At 56.3% G+C, this 20,153-nt stretch overlaps 1 protein-coding gene across 2 annotated transcripts in view; it reads right to left on the bottom strand.

Annotated features, from left to right (window-relative positions):
• Positions 1-908: 908 nt before the first annotated feature.
• Positions 909-20,153, bottom strand: part of TMEM184B (transmembrane protein 184B) — a 47,858-nt gene continuing 28,613 nt past the window's right edge. The window contains exons 4-10 of one of the 2 annotated variants that reach the window (XM_019752963.3): positions 11,447-11,537; positions 10,886-10,961; positions 8,008-8,099; positions 6,908-7,077; positions 6,256-6,450; positions 4,270-4,290; positions 909-3,372 (exon numbers count right to left, since the gene is read on the bottom strand). In XM_019752963.3, coding sequence (XP_019608522.2) covers positions 3,131-3,372; positions 4,270-4,290; positions 6,256-6,450; positions 6,908-7,077; positions 8,008-8,099; positions 10,886-10,961; positions 11,447-11,537 — 887 coding nt within the window. In that variant the 3' untranslated portion in view covers positions 909-3,130. The remainder of the gene's footprint in view (positions 3,373-4,269; positions 4,291-6,255; positions 6,451-6,907; positions 7,078-8,007; positions 8,100-10,885; positions 10,962-11,446; positions 11,538-20,153) is intronic. The other variant, XM_019752964.3, reaches the window with a different exon arrangement.

Below are 20,153 nucleotides of genomic sequence, written 5' to 3'. Positions count from 1 at the left end.
AGGAAGGTATTCTAAGGGCATAGGTATGACAAGCACTGGGGACCCGAGGGGCTGCAAGCTGGAACACGCAGAGTACGAGCGCGCATGACTGCTGTGCGGTGATTTCCGCATGCCGGGCTATGGGTATGGAGATGTCGGGGGACTGGGAGAAGGTGCAGGATGTGAAAGTTGGGGAAGGGCCAAACCACATGGGTTGGCTTGGTCCACAGGACCTTTTCCCTCTCAGGTTGCCCCCCCCCCCCCCCCCCCCATTCTGAGATGCTGAGCTCAGGCCTGAAAAGGCAGCCGGAAACTGTGGAGGGACTGAGCCGAGGCTGGGAATTTCCCCCACCCCCGCCACATTCCTGAGTGCCATGTCACTGCAGCCAGGCTCCAGGCCAGGCCCTGAGAAGGCATGCAGAGGTGGCAGCGAAGGTGCTCTGCATGGCCAGATACCCGGCCTGGTGAGCAGACACAGGGACCACTGCCCAGCAGGCCCTGCGTGGGCTCAGGAAGGCAGGAAGATAGGTTGGAAGCAGTGAGGACCCCAGGAAATCTCTTCAACCCTGAGACACCTGCAGCAAGGGGGCTGCCAGTGGGCGGGCTCCACTTAGCTGGTTGATAAAACAAAAACCAGGCATCAACCCACCGCCCACACCAACCCTGTAGGGTATTGAGGCTGGGCCCCTTGTGGCCAATGGGGCTGCCACTGTGTCCTGCTGGCCAGGAGATGGGGACACCTTTTGTCCAGTGGGGGCCTGGATCCCAATTTTAGTCTCTAGCAATGTGAATCCCCCTATCACCTACACGTTACACACCAGAAAGATGAGGGTTTCCTAAGATACCCTTTCCCACAGCCACAAAACCCACCCTCAATACATCCACAGAGGTGGGAAGAGGAAGGAAAAAAACCTCACCCATAGGCAGAAGAGATTTCAATACAATGTATATTATCTCATATATATATATTTCTTTCTCACTTTATTTGCTCACTTCTGTCACGCATTTAAAATGTCACAGAGACCAAAATAGAACGACTTTCTGGTGGAACTCATGGCAGTCATACACGAGATACAAAACTAGGGGACTCTGTCTTTTCATACATCATACAATTAATTTTTCAAGTATTTTTTATGTACAAAGAGCTACTCTATCAGGAAAAAAAAAAAAGACAAGGTAGGTTATGCATCCTAGGAAGGAGGGGTGGCTTGGTCAGGCACGAGTTCTCAGCCCCCATCTCCCCAGGGGTCACTGGCTCCCTGCCACTGAGCTAGAGGGCAAGTGCCAGGGCAGCGGAGACCAGGGGCAGGGACGCAGCTGCACACTTTGGCCTGGAAGGGGAATCAGAGAAACAGATTTGTGAAGAAATGGTGGGAGCAGGGACAGAGGTTGTCCTGACAGCCAGCACCTACCCACTGACATCCCAGGCAGCTTGGTACCAGCCGGCCTGGCCCACCAGGGAGGAGCCAGAGAGCTGGCCTCCAGTCCCCCAGATTAAGGTGTATGACCGCCCCTGGTCCTGGGAGCGCCCCCCACCCCACCCCAGGCCTCTGTGTCCTCAGGGAACTGGCTTGGTCACCAGGGCCAAGTGCCCACAAAGACTCCTGGGATGTAACCCCCCACCCCACTCTCGCTCGGCACAGTTCATTCCAGGAGTGGCCAAAAGGAAGACAACTCCACAGTGAAGTTCCAATGCCACTGGGCAGGGCCCTCCTCCCTCGCCCTACCCCCACCCAGGCTGCTACAGCCGGAACCCAAGGGGGACGGCAGTATGAACAAGCATCATGTCTGTCTCAACGCTCTCCCTAAGACAGTGGCCGGGGTAAGCCCAGCTTGCTGGGGGCTCCGGCTCTGGGAGGCTCCAGGTATATGGGGCGGGGGGGGAGGGAGGACTGGTGGTCCTGGCCACCCCTGAGGCCTGTCCAAGGGCGCTTGGCCCAGCACTGCAGGATCCTGAGTGCCAGCAGCTTAACAGGGAGTCCCCAAGGAGTGTCTAGGACAGAGTGAGGGCCTAGGGAGGGGGAGCTTTCATATGTGACTAAGGCACAGAAGAGATGGGCTAGGGGGCCACACAAGGGAGGACACCAGGCCCTGTGAGATACAGGGCCGCGGAGAGGAGCCTGAGACCACTCCTCCCTGCTCCTGGACCCCTGCTGCACGGCCCAGCCCTCCGTCCTCCCTCCCACAGAACTGTGTCCTCTGGAAGCTGATCTAAAACATGGAGACTCTGACTCTTCTCCTGAAATGGGACGGAGAAGCCCCAGGGAGAGACCAGGACCCAGCAGAGGTTCTGATTGCTCAGCCTGGGAAGGAGGGTGGGAGCCCTTGACTCTTTTAAGAGCCAGGAAATAAGGGCTCTGCCCTAAAATGCTCTCAAGAGGAAAGACCCCAAGTGAGGGGCAGTGTGGGCTGCGGGCTGTTCTCAGCAGGCCAGGAGGAAGGGGCATGAGGGAGGCAGAGCTGCAGCCAGAGAGGACCCCGCCTGGAGAGGCCGCATCAACAGAAGAGGGGCTCAGAGGCACCTGAGGACCCTTCCTAGTGGGACCCGTGGCTCTTGGTGTCTGGCTCTGATCCTTGCAGCATGCCAGGCAGGCCTGGGTCAGGAGGGGGTTCACAGAGAGCCTTTGCATTCCCTCCTCCCTCCTGCCGGGGCTGAGGCTAATCTAGCATCAGACAAGGGGAGACAGGGGAGGGAGCAGGCGGGCAAAAGCCCAGGTTGCTGTATTGCACGGTGTTGGGGGCTGTAAGTCTTGTGGGGGAGGGCAATGACCTGGGGACAGGGCTGAGAAGGCTGCGGCCACTGGTCCACAACACAAGTGTCGGCCTGGGCACAGCTGGTCCCCACATGCCGCCACCTCAGGACAAGCTGCAGGGGAGGGAGAGTCATTCCCAGTGTCCTCTGCCCCTCGCCCGGGCAGTGCAGACTTGGCCTTGTATAAATATTCCTGAAGGCTCGTCGGTGAGCCCGGGCTGTCCCCTGGGCAGACAGCAACTGGCTGTTCATCTGGAAGCGATATGTGAGTGTCTCTGGTCCAATACATGGAAGGGCAATGCCAACGCTGTGCCAGCCTGCCTCCTGGCCTGGACACAGGCTGGAGGGGCACGTGCTGCCTTAGGCCAAGGCGCTGAGCCTCCCCCGAAGCGGCCACACTTAGAACTCGTCGTCAGAGCTAAGCAGGAGGGTCTTCTCGTTGTCACGGGCACCACTGAGGCTGTGGGAGCGTGAGAGGCCGTGGGCGCTGCCGCGCCAGGTGGGCCCTGGCTCCAGGGTAGACTGCTGCGTGTACTGCTGGTAGGCAGGCGAGAAGTTGTGGATGGCATCCTGCACAATGTCATGCGGGTTCATGGTCTCCTTGAGGCTGCTGGAGATGCTTTTCATGGGGGCGCAGCGGCCTGCAAGGCAGGGGTGAGGTGAGGGGGCCAGGGAAGCGGGGCAAGGTGGCTTCAGCCATGCCCCTCGTCCTGGGACCCACCCCGACCCCAAGGCTGTCATCCAACCACCCCCTCTTGGGACAGAGAACGGGGCCCTGGACATGAGACGGCACAGGCAAAGAAACAGCCCCTGTGGCTGGGGCGCAGAGCACAGAGCACCCCTGAAGGGAGGAGAGGGAAGCAGCCACTGGGGAGGGGACCTGGGGTAGAGGCTGGCACACTGCAGGAAATGAACCCCCAGGGAGGCCAGGCAGGCTGGGCATAGAGTGAAGACGGGGATTATAGAGGAAGGGGCCCAGGCTCCACGGGTGCTAGCCCTGCCCCCTGTCCTGGGGTCATGGCCCAGGGACCCCGCTCCATCAGGACAGCTGCAGGGGCCTGGACCCAGTGCAGCAGACATCTTCACTGGCCCCCTCTGAGAGCGGAGCCACCCACCCTGACATGCTTCCTCCTAATTCCATCTCTGATGAACCGTCCCATGGGCTCAGGCCACAAAACTCAAGAGGTCAGAGGTGAGCCCAACTCACACCCAGGTCTTCAGACTCAAACTCTCCTATTTTTTCCACCTTCACGTCCTCTGAAGTATGGAAACATACTAGTTGCTCCTGGTTTCCCACTAATGAGTGCTGTACCCCAGAACCGAGCAGGGCATATTCCAGAACAAGGACAGACCAGGACAGAAGCAGGCAAGCTCTATACAGGGCAGCCCTCAGCAGGCAGGGGCTCTGGGCTCTGCCATCCAGGGGTGTCCATGGGGGAGGAGACAGGGACACAAAGGAGGAGCTGGGAGAGGCATGCCGGTTACAGTGACCAGGACTGACGTGCAGGACAGACGTGCAGACCAAGAGCAGAACCTACCGTAAGGACCATATGTTGGCACTGCCCGCGGCCAAACCCAGGGCAAAAGCAGGGAGAGAGGGAGAGAAGCAGGAGAAATAGAGAAGAGACAGCTGAGTGAACACCATGTGCCCACCACCAAGGCCAGCACACACCACGCACGCTGCCCCTCCCCCCAACGCCCCCCCCACAGCCCCATGCAGCCCAAGCGGCCCCTCAGGGCCTGGTGGAATGTCCATCTACAGATGACTCTTCCTGTGGCATTCCTACTTTCTTTGGCGGTGGGGGAGAGACAAATAGCAGACACCCAGAACAGTGGTTGGAGTTGTTCCTCTGCCTCTAAGCCAGGGCCACCCCCCTAGCCCCCCGCTTTGTCTTTAGGTTTGGCTGGAATCGCTAAGCCTGTGCCTCATGCTCTATAAACTTCACGACACTCCACAGAAAGGAAATTGAGGCTGGGGTGGGGGTTTGGGGGTTTCCTGTGCAGATCACACCTGAGAGCTGGCTCTGCACCCACACCTGACTGGAGGGCTGAGAGGGGCTGGGTGTCACGGCTAGTGGGTAAAAGAGCGGCCAGGACCAGCAGAGAAGGGGCAAGGAGAAGCAGCAGCTTGTGCGGCTGGGCTGGGGTCCCTGCTCGAGCTCTACTGCTGGAGGTGGACGTGTCTGGGGGCCCGTGGGTGGGAAGACAGTCCAGGAGTCTGCTGAGAGCCTCTGCAGGGCCTCCACGTGCAGGAATGTTCCCTGAAACGATTTTACACCTTCCCAGGCTCCAGGAACACAGGTGACTTTCCCAAGGGCACAAGGTCTGTCAGGACCAGGTCCAAGGGATCTCGCCTTCGACACTAGGTGTTCACTGGATCCTTCCAGGGGGCCTAGTGGGAAGCAGGCGGGACAGCAGCTGGCAGTGGTGAGCCGTGACCAGCAGCGCCTGGCACTGAGTAGGTGTGCAGTCAGAAATGGAAGGAGTGCCTACTGCCCCCAGCCTGCAAGTGTGTTTGGAAAACACAGTCGGGTGCTCGGTCAAGAGGCCCTGAGTACAATTCCGTCCATGCCCACAGCAGCCACACATTTCAGGGCCTCCTCCCAAAGGGGGAATGAACATGGCAGTGCTGGGTGGGGGTCAAGGAGCCCCTTGGTACCCTCGCCCACCAACACACGGTGGGTGCCTCTATACTCTGCTCAGGACACGGCTCTGGGCGGCCTGCAGCGCGCGCAGGTGGTGGGCCTAGGGAAGGGAAGATCCAGCCTCCACCACATGGGAAGGGAGCTGGCAGCAGCTGAGCGCCAGGCTGGGTGTGTTAGAGCAGGAGGCTTCCCCTCCCAGGCCCTGCCGCCTCCTGTCCCTTCAGGCATCCCAGCCTCCTCTTCCTGTCCCCCTCGGACACTCCCTCCCTGCCAGCAGCAGCCAGAGGCAGCCCCTCCCCGGACACCGGGCGCTCTGAAAGCACAGCCTGCCAGGCCCAAGCCCAGACCAGTGACTGCAGAATCTAAGGGTGGGGCCCAGACATGGGACTTTGAAGTCTCTCAGGGTGTTCTCATGTATAACTTCTAACAGAGGCAGAACAGCAGGTGTAAAAGGAAGCTGTGAAAAGTTATTACCATCCGAGTCTGTTCCTGAGACGTAATCAGGTTTAAAAAACAAACAAACAACTTTAAAGACGAGAGAACTGCAGGATAAAACATAACTGTTCGATGTCAGGAACCCTTAGGAACCTGTCTACGCTAGAACCTGTGCCCTGACCTTCCCATGGGACACTGTGCTGTATCATCTTGGGGTCTCCATGCTCCACACCTGCTGCGAGAGACCAGTGTGCCCAGCTCCCAGGACATGACGTACCCTCACCTGTGACAGGGCAGGAGGAACCTCACCTCTGTGGCCTTTCCCACCCTTGGGAGGGATCCCTGACCCTTCCACACCCGGAGGACCCTGGGCAGCAGGATACGCCCTGGGGGGGACTGGGCGTGCTCCTCCTGCTGGGTCTTCTCCAGGAGCCTGGCGCTTACCTTGCTCGTCCAGCCTCTTGTCGGCATAGACCTTGTAGGTGAAGGCGTGCCGCAGGGCCAGAGCTGCAAAGAACATCTCCACGCAGATGATGAAGTCCTGGTAGCCGGCAGCCACGGTGCCCTCACCCACCGACACGCGGGCCGAGTGGATCTTGGGGATAGCCCCGCACTTCTCCAGGATGGCCAGGAGCATGCCTGGAAGGGGAGGTGTGGGTGTCCGGCCCAGGTTGGACTCCCTTCCCGGTGTCCCTTCCTCCATGCAGCGCCCCCCAAATGCCACACTTCCCAGGGCAGAAGAGTCCACACAGTTACTCCTGTAGGGCAGGGTTGCCGACACAAGGCCGAGGCCTCCTGGGAACCCTAGTCCCCCAGCTCCGTTCTGGCCACTGACACTGAGACGTCATCGATTATGCGGGGTCCCCTGGATCCACCCATCCATGAAGCAGTCCACCCGAAACTCCGCCATGGCTCCCATCAAGTTCCCTGCGGGCCCAGACTTCTCACCCAGTGGGTGCCCAGTGGCTGGGCTCACCCAGGGCCAGCCCCACGGCCTGGGTCCCAGGGGCTCCGGGGACAGCAAGCAGGAGCAGGGGGATGAGGCTTAGGGGACAGGGTGGCACAGGCCAGCCTCGCGGGCTGGGAGGAGGCTCACCTTGCCAGAAGGAGAGGAAGATGACAGACTTGACCATGAAGAACTTGAGGACGGGGCTGTAGGGGCTGAGCAGCTCGCGAGTGGCAAAGTAGAAGAGGAAGAGGGCGTAGAGGGCCAGGCTGACAGAGACGTTGTAGATGATGGTCACGTAGAGGTAGCCGCTGGCGACGCTGCAGGAACGGAGCAACGTTCTGGCTTGGACAGACCCTTCCCAGGGACAAGAGGCCTTCCCCGTCCTTGCCCTGCCCCTGTGCCAACTCCCATGGCTGTCAGTAGTGCTCCCCAAGCAGTGCTCCAGAGCCACACAGAGAGGTGAGCAAAACGTGAGTGGGGAGCGAGGGTGTGCGCCCACGTGCAGGCCGGCCCTACTGCCTCTGCTCCGCTCACGTGTGTGTCTAAGCTGCCAGCCTGCAGCTTGGTGTCCACGGTCACGATGGAGGACACAGGCGTGGAAGCCAGTGTGGCCTGGGGTGGGGAGCTCAGTCTGCTGGTCAGACGAGAGGTACCAGGGTGACTGGCTGCTCGGCTGTGCTCTTTCCACTTGAGCCCCAGAACGTCCCGCTCTGAGCCTATCTGTCACCTGCCCTGGCGGGGCATCGTGCAGAGTACAGGTGGAGTACGTTAAGTGTCTACCAGCACACAGCCATGTGGTCACTTTCACTAACCCCCAAAATGAGATGTTTGTGGACAATTTACACAGGAGAGATGTGCTACCCGGGGACTTCAGACCCGCTTCTCAGGACTGACTCTCTCGCTCCCTATCTGGGGAACGGTCACTGTTCCTTCTGGGCCTACCCACAGGGCCCCACTTTGTAGCCTGTAAGTGAGGGGGAGGGATGCTGACGGCTTGCTCCTGTGCCAGAAGTGGGGCCGCGTGCAATGGCTGCCCCTGCCCGGCTTGGACCTTGCAGCTCAGGGATACAAGGAGGTGTGAGGAAGGCTGGGCCACGCTTGGCCTCTCAGAGCAAGGTCCTGGCTGCAGGAATGTGGCCAGTCTGTGGCCACCCCCTCCCCTAAGCCAGGACATCAGCCTCTGGGCAGGGCCATCTACCCCAGCACAACTCTCCTCCCACGTGCCCCTGGGAAGACCCACTGCTTACTCAAAGTCACCGTCCCGGTACTTGCCGAAGGCCTGGAGGATCACGGTGCTGACAGCCATGAGCGGCTTCACCACACAGAACTGCAGGGTGGCCTGTTGGGGGAGAAGGCCGAGAGTCGGGATGAGTACAGAAACCATGTACCAAGCACCGTCTCTGGCCAGGTGGACCTGCTGGATGCCAGGGGACGGAGGGCGACAGGGGGGACGCCAGTGTCCTCACCGAGGGGACAGCTGTCTGGAAGAGGTGGCAGAATACGTGAGACGATGACAGTGTAACTCAGTGATGTGAGAAGACAAGGTGTGAAGGGAAGGACGTCTGATGGAGGAATGGAGGAGCAGGAGACAAGAGATGCCACTGGAGAAGGGCCCAATAGGAACGTGCCAGAGAGACGGGACAGGCAGAGGGAGCAGCTCATACCGAGGCCCAGAGTGGACAAGTGCAAGGGTAAGAGCTGGTGATGGGCAGCAGCGGGTAGGTGGCCGGGCAGACGGGCAAAGCCAGGGCCCCGATCAAGGGACTCGCCACACGGGGAGCAGGGGCGGGCGACGGCCTCCTCTCACCCTCCTTATCTACCCCAGGTCTGGTTCCTTGCCCCACACCCTGGGCCTGGGTCCAGAGTTTACATCGAGCTGGGTCCTACTAGGGACGGAGCTGACTTACAGAAGCACAGAAAACAGGAAGCAGCCCAACACGGGTCTGGAGCCCCGACATCTGAGTTTGAACTCTGGCCTCGCCAGCTACCAGCTGTGGGAGCTCCAGTGAGTGGTCACTTAGCCTCTGATAGATGCATGCAGCCAGCGCCACATCACAGGGTCGCAGTGCGGGGACTGAAGAACGAGACAGCTCTGCGTCCCGGGCTTCTCCCACCTCTGTGCCCTCAAAGGCCTCGGCCGGCCTGCTCGGCCACTGAGAGAATGCCTTAGCCAGGCTTTCACAATCCCCTCCAGAGGCCGCGGTAAATGGGTACCCTCGGTGCCCGTAACATAACCAGAACCACCACTCTCTTGAAATCAAGTACATCTAAGTGACAAGGCCCCTTCTGGGAGGTGGGAGTGGCTAGAAAGGCTAAGCTAGTGTGGCTCCAAATAGAGCAAGGACCCTGGGGCAGAGAACATAGCCTGGAGACTGGGGCGAGGTTTGCAGGGGCGCCCTGGCAGCTGCACTGTGGGGCTGCGGCCAGAAGCACCTGCCCCAGGGCTAGAGGTGCAATGGGAGCTGCTGTCAGCACACCCCCCAGAACTCCGGGCCCCACCACCCCACCTGGAGGAAGGGGGACCAGCACCTTTGGAGGAAAAGGGAGGAGCAGCTGTTGGCACCGAGGTCAGGGCCTGGCCATAGGCTGGCGTCGCCCTGGGTCAGCTCACTGGGTGCTCACAGCAGCCTCACCCCCACTCCCCATTACAGATGAGGTAACTGAGGCACAGAGAAGCTGAAATGACAGAAGTGACAAACGTTCCAGGAGGTTCAGCTCCTTCGCCTCTGGGACAAAGCTGCCCTTCGTTCTCCAACATGGGAAAGGTGTGCAGAGGTTTCTTACGTTCCCATTCCTTTTACTACCTCTCCCTGCCACCTCCAGGAACAAGAATGGAACATCCGAGCCCACAGGGCTGGGAATAATTTATAACAAGGCGACTGGAGCTAGGGATCATGGGATCAAAACTTTGTACACAACAGAATCATCAAAGAAGCGGTGAGTCACAGCGGGGGCCCTGGGCGGCCAAACCCACTGGTAAACAATGGCTCTGAAAGGCCCCACCCTGAGCCCAGGACAAATTTAACTCTTTCCCTGCAGTGGGGAGGTTTTGAAATTAGAAAAACCTTAGGGGAGGAGGATGTGGAATGAGTCCTGGAGACCTGGGACATCCAGGTAGACGCTTTGCGGGTGTGTCTGTGCCACGGGCAGTGGCCCTGCAGAGAAGGAGTGGAAAGCCTATGAGCTGGCCAGTGAGCGGCTGTGGGTTTCCTTCCCCCTGGTGACTACTCTTAGAGATGGTGGAGGGGCTGACAGCAGCCCCAGAGGAGACCAAGGCACGGTGGTGCTGGCTGGGCGTGACACCTGACTTGCCCTCCCTGAACAAGAGGCAGCGGGCTCCGTGCCAGCACACGTTAACACATCCACTACCTCACCTGCTCCTTAACCATCCCTTAGGTAAGAAGTATCACTATGCCCATGTTACAGAAGAAACTGAGGCTCAGAGACGGTAAGTAACTTATCCAAGGTCACTTGTCAGAGGAGAAGCTAGAAACCAAACTCAGATGGTCAGACACCCAGGCCCGTGCACTTAACCACAGCACCGCACAGCCTCGGCCCAGGCTACTCCAGACCACAGGGTGCGCTGAGCAAACCGACTGCAGCACTGCCAACTGGGAAATGGGGACGAGAACAGAGGCGGCTCAGGCCTGCTGGGTCATGTATCTTCAATGCAGACACTCCACCCTCCTTCCCTCTAGCTCCAGCTGATGAGAAGTTTCCAAACTGAGATTCTAGAAGCCCCACAGAGTTCCCTGGATTCGCACGCACGCGGAGACTTGGTCAAATGAGCAAGTCTAGGACCACTTCTTGCCCAAGGCTGGACCAGACAGTCCCAGGGCGCCTGTCGCTGTCCCTCTGAGCACACCCTGCTAATGCAGCAGCATCACTAACCGATTGGGGAGTGGGTGCTGCGCCCTGGGGTGTCTCGCACGCAATGGGAACTCCACAGGGCGGGCCCAAGGCAGCCAGGGCAGCCTGCAGCAGGGCCCTCCCGGCTTTGTGCCTGCCTTTGCCACTCTGTCAACCAGGAGCTCCTGCAGCTACTGCTCCCTGCTCTAAGACACAGACCCTGGCTCCTGGTCCCCAGCTTGCAGCTCGACCCGGGCAGTTGCTGGGAGCACAGACCTGCTTGCAGAAGCGCAGGAATCCGATGGAGTAAGTCTTTCCCCAGAGGCAGCATGTGCCATACATACAGCTGGACCTGGAAGAGACAGCAGACAGAAAGGTGAGCAGAGAGCCAGGACTCAGGATAGATTGGGCGTGGGTAGCGCCCCCACCCTCACATCAAGACAAGCCAGGGTAGAGCAGGGTGGGGTGGGGGTGAGGCAGAGATCCCAAGGCCAAGCACAGGGAGACATTGGAAAATGTCTACAACTGTGTAAAGCATGAGGGAGCAGGGCTGCATGGGCCTTGGGATAAGAAACAAACCTGAAAAACACTGAATGTGAAAACTGCAAGAGGGAGAAACGGGCGAACAGGAAAGGACAGGAAGAGAGAAAAGGAGAAAGAGCCAGAGGCTCTTCCAAGAGTCCCAGTGAATGGCCTTGCTCAGGAAGTTCAGGAGAGGCACAGCAGGTCAAGGTCAAGGGCAGACAAGGTTTGTGTGCCCAGCTGCCACCAGGGCAGCTCAAAGAACGCCAGGCCCAGGAAAGAGCGTGGGGAGGCCCCAGGGAATTTCCTACTCACTCAATGGGCTTCCCTCTGATCTCTGACATGATGGAACTTTCTCCCCCGAGGTATTCATAGCACAGGCTCAGGAAGTTGTAGATGACCAAGGCTGTGAAAAGAGTGTCCACAATAAACCACTCACATCAACAGGGTGGGTAAACAGACGGCAGAATTCTAAACAGCAATGGAAGTAAAGAACCCCAGTCACAAGCAGCAACAGGGAGCCCTGAGACACGAGAACCCACACGGTGAATATTCCATTTGCAATCCAAACCAGGCACAGATAAGTCGTGCTGGGTAGGCATGCCTGTGCCCACCACCGGGTACTCCGTAAAGAAAAGCAAGGAAGAAATTCCAGATTGTGTATGGAGGCTGCAGGACGGGAAGTCAGGATGGGCACGGGGCAGCTGGCAGCGTGCACACTCTGGGGTGCAAGGCTACTGGCTTTACAATTACTTATTAGTTTGATGCACTTTTCTGTTTGTGTGTTATGGATCACAATTTTACAACAAAATTACAATAAAACATTCTCCAGAGGGATCTCAGGAGAAATTCCGAGCACGAGTAAGACAGCAGACCCCTTATCCATTCCACAACCTGCAATACTCCTTAATCTTCACAGCACTATAATCTATCACCAGACATATGAGAGGTGCCTGAAATATAGCACAAATGTCTTGGGAAGCTGAGCCAGCTCGTTCTAAATCAGGACGCGGCTGGACATCCCCACAAAGACACACAGAATTTGCAACAGCGCCCAACAGCAGAGAACTATGTTGTAAACGCTATGCTATAAATACAGCAATACACTGTAATCAGTCTGCTGGTCAGAGGATTTCTGCTGGGTCAGCAAAATGAAGGCGACTGCCTGCAGGGTGCTAGAAGCAAAGGGATGTGCCAGGAGAGAGGAAGGACAGAGAGTGTGGAGAGGAGTAAGAGGAGTGCAACAGAGGACACCACGAAGGAAGGGTGCAGGAGGAAGATCGGGGGCCAAGAGGAGGGGAACGAGGAAAGGTGCCCAGTGAAGGGGCAAGGCCAAGGGGAAGGTCACAACGGAGTCCTGCCATCCCTTGCAGCACAAAGGCCTTCCGGGCTCCCCAGTGCAGCCCTTTGGCTTGGCACTCAAGGTCTTTGGACGGGTGACTCGGTCCCTGCCCACCCCTCACGCTTCCTTCCCAGCCAAAACCAGATACCCCTTTTCCTCAGCCGGTACTGCACCCGCTGTGCTTTTGCACTGGCTGTTCCCACTACCTGGGGCGTCCTTCCCTCTGCTCTCCTAATACCCATCAAACCCGTCAGACACCACCACCCCCGAGAAGTCCCTGGCCACCACCCCAGGACAATGCTTTCTCTCCAGGGACTTGCTGATGTGCAGATGCCGTGCAGAACTTCAGCCGGAGCAAAAGTTGGAAAAGCAATTTGGAAAAGAACATATTTGGGGTGCTTTACACCACTCAGCTGCTCTAACCTATTAAGGGCTAACGTCTCCAGCTGCAGGGTGGGGGTGAGGGGCCCTCAGGTAGCACCTTCTATAAACACGACCCATAGCATCTACTACACTGTGCTATGACTGTGCCTCTACAGACATATAGCAGAGGGTTTGCCACTTGCGTCTGCCACCAGTTAGCTGTGAGCCTTTCTATGCCTCAGTTTCCTCATCTGTTAAATGGGGGATAACAGGAGTACCTTTCTCGACAGGTGTTTGTGAGGCTGAAGTGAGTATGTATAGTGTCTGGAAGAGTGGCTGGCGCTCAGCAGTGCTCTGAGTGTTGGATGTCGTGGCCATTACTGTTTGTCTGCCTGACTTCCTCAGGGGCCAGTGTCCCCTGACAGGGCTGAGGACCCTGTGTGCCACCTGCTTGGTACAGCAGCAGCTCAGAACATCTGGTGACTGCAGGCATCTCCACTGAGCTCCAGACCACTCATCACTGACAAGAACGGCAAGGTATCTGGGGGGGCGGGGGGATGCATCCAGCCAAATCTGTGTGCTAAAAACTTTCAGCAAATAGCTAATAACTTTTGTCCCAAACCACACAAGGCCAAGTAGAACGGATGTGTCCATGCCAAGCTGGGTCGGGCTATATTGTGGTCGATGGTATTTTCCAAAGATGGCCACACCCTCTGACACTGACACTGCTCTGCTGAGAGATGGGACCTCGTTCTCTCCCTGGCATCTGGACTGACCAGGGTGACTACAGAAGTTAACATTTCGTGACTTCTGATGTTGGGGTTAGGAAAGGTCTCTGTCCTCGGGTTCTTTCTTAGAGACGCCTGCCCTTGGACCTAGTCACCATGTGAAGAAGCCCACATGCAGCGCCCATGGAGAGGCTCATGTGGGACGAACTGAGGCCCCTGCTGACACCAGCATCAACTGCCACACGGTGAGTGAACCAGACTTCAGGTGACTCCTCTCCAGCCTTTGGGCTCCGCAGCTGAGACCCAGGCATCAGAGCAGGGACAAATCCCGTCCAAATGCCTGACCTGTACTATCCGAGAACAAACAAATGGTTGTTCTACACAGGTGGTGTCGGGGTAGCTATTCACACAGCCACAGCAAGCGGAATACACATAAAAGCACTTCTGGAGTCTCCCGGCCGTGTCACGGCCTCTCACGCTTCCCCGCGAGGGCACATTCTGCTCCCTGCACTGACTCCCAGAGACAGCTGAGGTGCCGCAGCCTCCTCGGCGGCCTCCTCTGCCCTGTTGCCATGTGCACTTCACAGCTCACGAGCTCTCACTCAGCCTTCCGAGCTTCCAGTCCACGCAGCAGCATGAAGTAGCAGGAAAGCCACGAGTCCCAGAGGCAGACGGCCTGCTGTGGATTGTGGTTCCACCATGTAGGAGCTGTGTGGCCTCAGACAAGTTTATTACGCACGGTGTGCCTCAGCTTTCTCCTCTATAAGCTGGGGGTAACAAGGGCTGCTGAGAGGACGGGGTGGTGGGGGTGGGGGTGAGTGTGGCGCCTGAGGTAAGGCTGAGCTCACGCTGAGCAGACCATGGTGTGTTCCCTATTGTTTCTTCGAGACTGCAAACTCCTTGCAGGTAGGAACTGAGGCCTACCCCCAACACCTACCAGGGGCCCCAGCACTTACACACACTCAGTCAACACAGAAGGAATGACAGGATGGACGTGGGTCATAGCTCCAGGTGAGGCTGAGGCAGGGCAGGCGGGTACGCCTCCACTCAGTTCTGTGCTCAGGAGCTCAGCCCTCTCACAAGCTGGGAAGCTGCACCTTCCCCAAGGTGATCTAACTTCCAGTCCCCAAAGATAAAACCCTCCAGAGAACCCACAGGGGCCAAAGTCCATCAGCGCCCTCCGTGTGGAACCGCCCTTCTAAACTGGGGCGTCCTGCGATCCACGCCTGAGAGGAGCCTGGTGCCTGAGCTCCCGTCCTTTCCTGTGTCACATACGTCAGCAGCCTCCTGAGTCACGTGGTCAGGCTCTGCATTCAACTGGTCAGACTCGTCAAATTTCATCCGCCTCTCAACTCAAGATTCTTGACCTTTTATCAGGGCTCTGGGGCCCGCCAGTCTGTATAATAACCAATTTGTTGACAGTTTCCTTTAAAGAATCATTACTGAGTCCATAATACATTCTCAGAGATAGGAGCAAGACAGAATCTCAAGATGACTCAACCAGCCCACTGGCCATCTGGACAAATCAATTCCTTCCTAGGAAATCACAGAGCCATGCTAGACACCACGCCCAACACCCCAGCAAGGGTGTTTAAATGGACAGCTCAACACACACCCCAGGAACAAACACAAAGATACACTGGCCCTGGACATAGGAGCAAAAACAAATTAGGAACGGGGTTCTCAGCCAGCGGCATTGTCACCTGACCACCCTTCTGACCACTGTTCCAGTTCTGGTGCCCTGACGAGGCCCCAGAGAAACAGAGTAACTGTATCTCCCTAAATACTCACTACAGCCTCTGTGCTCGGCCCTGGGGACATGTAAGTGACCAGGCCCTCCAGTCTAGAGAGGAGCATCCGGCATGAGGAAAGGATGGTCTCTCTTTCTTTCTCTGTCTGTCCTACTCTAGACAATCAGGTACCTGGAACCTTCTGCTCCATCCTTGATACCAAATCTTAAATGAACTAGACAAATGCATACAAGCAGGAGAGGACTAGGATGGAGAGGAAATGAGGACTGTCCTGGATGTTTGAGGCCTGGAGGGAAAATATTAGGAGTCACTCGCTACAGTGAAGTGATGGTGACTTTGCCCAGGTCAGATGGGACACACGTGGTCCTAGGGGTAGATCCTAGGACTTCAGCCTAGTATAAGAAATAATTTCAGGGCCGGCCCGGTGGCTCAGGCGGTTGGGGCTCTGTGCTCCTAATGCCAAAGGCTGCCAGTTCGATTCCCACATGGGCCAGTGGACTCTCAACCACAAGGTTGCCAGTTTGATTCCTCGACTCCCGCAAGGGATGGTGGGCTGTGCCCCCTGCAACTAAGATTGAACATGGCACCTTGAGCTGAGCTGCCACTGAGCTCCCGGATGGCTCAGTTGGTTGGAGCACGTCCTCTCAACCACACGGTTGCTGGTTTGACTCCCTCAAGGGATGGTGGGCTGTGCGCCCTGCAACTAGCAACGGCAACTGGACCTGGAGCTGAGCTGCATCCGCCACAACTAAGAATGAAAGGACAACAACTTGACTTGGAAAAAATCCTGGAAGTACACACTGTTCCCCAATAAAGTCCTGTTCCCCTCCCCCAATAAAATCTTTAAAGAAAAGAAAAAAATAAATAATTTCAGAAATATAAGGTAGTGAGTTCTCTGCCAGTGGAAGCATGCAACAGGTTAGGTCGCTCTTAGCAGATACATTATAAAGGCATTCTGAGAGCTCGCTTCGGCAGCACATATAATAAAGGCGTTCCGAGCAGCTGACACTCTACAGGTTCCTTCCGACTCTGAGACTCGAGGCTTCCTTTCCTCACCGGCAGCTTCTCTAACCCGAAGCAGCCTGGACAGGAGGCTACAGTCCAAGCCACTGCTCTCCACCCAGCCTCCCTCCCAGTGTGGCCCCCTGAACGGACAACTCCAACAGCATAGCCTAGAGGGCCCCCAGGGTTTCAAGAGAGGATCCGCTAAGCACATCCCAGCCATCTCTGCCAGCAGTCCCCCAGATCAGGAGTCCTCACGAATTCCCAGCTACAGGTAAGGCAGGCACACCTGTCTATTCAACTCACTGGGCACCTACTGTGTGTGGAACCTGTGACCCTGGGTGGACCTAGCCATTCCGAGTTCACATCCTCCACACACCTTCAGCACCTAAAGCCAGCCTCTTGGCCTACCCATCTTTGCTACATAGAAACACTTCGGTTATTTGGAAAAACTTGGGGCAGTCCATATTTCAGATAACTTACGGATGAGCCTGGAAAACTTAATTTTGATCACTTTGAACAGAAATCTTCTCTGCTTAGTCAATAGGGGCCTGAGCATATTCTTTCCCCTTTTTTCAGTGATCAAGGATCACCCTGGACAATAATGGATACGTCCAGCCTTGGAGGCAGGGGCTCTGCCACCAAGGACACAAACGACCTGACTCCGAGCTGCTCCAATTGTTGTTCTCGCCTCCTCTCTTGTGGCTTTTCTGTCCTTTGTTGATCCTACCTATGGCTGCTTCTTGCCCTCCAGACTCCTGTTTCTGATATCTGAAGATCTAGTGGTCTCTTCTGAATATCTGGCTTTATTCTGATCGATTGCGCTCTTGTAATTCCTGCCTGTGCCAGAGCCACGGCCAGCTAGCGCCACTCCCAGACAACACGTCCTCCTGGCAGTACACCGGCCTTCAGGCTTTCTGTGGCCTTGTCTGCGGCCCTCAGCTGGGTTCCTCCTGGCTGCATTCTCTCCACCTAGGAAGATGTTTCATTTGGGGCTCGATTCCAGGAAGCTAAGTTTGTCCCAAATCTGAAACTGGGTGAATGAACCATCATTCTTTTTTTCTCTCATGCATGGAATCTCTTCCCTTAACAAGCGTTCACACTTTTCCCAGGGAGAAACTTGTTCTGTGCTCCTTCGCCAAGCCTGGCACAGAGCAATTCCCAGGACTCAGACCCAGGATGAGTCTGGCTTCTGGCAAACACTCTGGGAAATCAGGCAAGTTTCTTAGCCTACTCCAATATTTTCTTTCGCAGGTGCAAAATGGGGATAATAATAGATACTCCGCCAGGTAATTGGGAGGTGAGAACGTGCTAACGGCAATAATATGCGGTAAAACTGTGACGTGCCACACACTGAGAAAAGAGTGCCTGCATAAAGCAAGGAGGAAGCCATCTCCCTCCTCTGAACTCTGGCCCCCCTGCAGCTCTCTGATCACAGAGTTCCCCGGGACTGTCTCACAGTCATCTTTAGGGGCCACCCCCAACCCTGACCACAATGGAACACTAAATGCAGGCAAGGGGGCTGGTCTGCGTCCCTCCTCCTCCTGCCAGGCACACCCCGCTGCTGTGTAAATTGCTGTGTGCATTACAGCCCTCACCAGACAGTAGATACATGAGCAGTGGGACCCTGGACAAGCCACTGACTTCTCTGAGATTCGGCCTTCTCCTTGGAAACTGGCAATCCTACTACCAATTCAATCGGTTCATCTCCACTGCCCCACTCCTCCCCCTGGAATGCCACTAAGATGAGAATGAATGGGCGGAAAAATACAAACCTGTAAGGACATGGACATGGCATGGGAGGCAGCTGATGTCGACAAGCGATGTCAACAAAAGCTCTGGAAGGTGCAGCATCTTCCACATAACTGACTCGGAGAGGGGAGGGGGCCAATGAGAAGCCCTGGAACTGGACATACCAGGCCGTTCTGATGGCTGTGGGTGAGGGTGCAAACGGGAAACTTGGCTACAGGTCTCCACGTGGCGCTATTGGGATTTTACTTTCCAGACGGGTTGAGATGGCTGTGTCCTCAGGGAACCTGGCCCAGCTGAGGGCAGCAATGAGGAGACTTGCAGAAAATAGAGATGAGGTCTGAATACCAAGGGTGAGATGTCCAGGTCCCTTCCCCCATCTACACCCTTAACTCAGCCTGCCCAGCTTTTACCTCCCAGGCAGGAGATGAGAACATTCTTCTCCGGGGAAACAGGCCCGGCACCAAAACATCTTCATTTGGTGCCTGTCCCCACCACTACATAAAAATGACAGAGGAAACGGCCCCGTGTCCTCATCACCCAACTGGGAGGGACGGCAGTGTAAACCCTATTCTTAAATATGAAGAATAGCCAAGGACACCAGCCGTTTGAGAAGAGCTTCCAACACAAAGGTCAAAGACCAAAGCAAACAGAGGAAAGGAAGCCAGGAGACGGAGCTGATGCGGGAAATAGAAGAAAACGTCAATAGCTCCACAGAGAGAGGGGCCGATACTCTATCCAACACTCAGCACAAGGGGCTACAAGAAAATGGCCTCCAGGGAACCGGTGCCTCGGCTCAGGAGAGGCGACCAGGATTCCCAGAATGATGGTGGAGGAAGGACCCAGGACCACCGCTGACCCGTAGGAAGCCTGGAAGCAGCTTGTGAGGCCAGAGCAAGAAGGGCAGGGCTCCAGGAGGGGTGCCACTGAGGGCAAACCCGGAGCTAACAGATGAACGCATGTGTCTGACTTGAGAGAGGGTTTTCTTTTATTCAGTGAAGCGTGTGGGAATACATTAATGATAGTTCCATAGAAAACAGAGCAAACCCAAAAGCAAGACGAGTAGTAAGCAGGGGAAAAGCAAAGTTGTACAAGGAAATGTCGTCTCCGGACACCAGAAGGTTCAGCTTTGAACAATATTTACCGACATGTAATAATGCAAACACGGAATGAGGTCTCAGAAAAAACTGTGTACACTGAAAAGATGAAGGAAAGAAAGCTGTGTGTGGGTGGGTGAGAACAGTTGGAGATTAAGTACCTAAATCAAAAACCTTCACACAATAGGAAGTGACTACGTAACACTACATAAAATTGAAAAATCAAGAAACAACAGTACAAGCTTATTTTTAGGTTATTGCGGGGCGGGGGCGGTTTAGAGAGTTGAAAGTGCATTTAACTTGGTTGGGCGTGAGGAGGAGTTAGGGCAGTTTCGTGTTTTAACCATATGCACCTATGACTTTAATAAAGGTAAAATTTCAGTTGTTTTAATTTTGTCAAAAAGAAAAGCAAATGTCCGCCCAATGGCCAGCAGAGAGGCCAGCTGGCTCTGAGGCACTTCGGCATTGGCTAGTTGGATCTGAAGTAAGAACTCTCCAACCCAGCCAATTCCTGCCCCTTCCCGGGTCTGGGCAGACTGAGGAGGAAGGGTGGGAGGGGGAACAAATGGGGGGCCCCTTCTGAACTGTAAGGGACACCCATCACCAGCCCTGCAGGGGGAGGCGGCCGCAGCACTTGTAGATAACAGAACTATGGGAGGGGGTCGGAAATGTGGAGCAGAGGTACAGGAAAGGGCAAGGTGAAGGCTAAGCCACGTCTCAGACACCACAAGCTGGGGAACTGGGGCAGCCTGGACTTCAGGGCAGCTGCTGAGCTGTTTGTAAACTCCCTGGGAGGGGCTGAGCAGACAATAGCGTTGCTAGGAGATGCAGACTTCCTGCAAGGACCTTCACTGGCTAGGCTGGGAGGAAGGTCCGGACAGCCAGGGCCTGAACAAAGAGGCTTCTGGAGTGGGGGAGCCGCCAACCATCTGTTGTCGCCTCTGGGGCACCGAGGGAGGATGGCACGGAGGCTTGCTGGCTGTGCCCCCC

The sequence above is a fragment of the Rhinolophus sinicus genome, chromosome 1 (genome assembly GCF_057876585.1).
Source record: "Rhinolophus sinicus isolate RSI-liver-muscle chromosome 1, RSI-T2T, whole genome shotgun sequence".
NCBI classification, from domain to species: Eukaryota; Metazoa; Chordata; class Mammalia; order Chiroptera; family Rhinolophidae; genus Rhinolophus; species Rhinolophus sinicus.
Note: the sequence above shows the minus strand (reverse complement) of the source record. Positions and strands in the feature narration are given on the sequence as shown.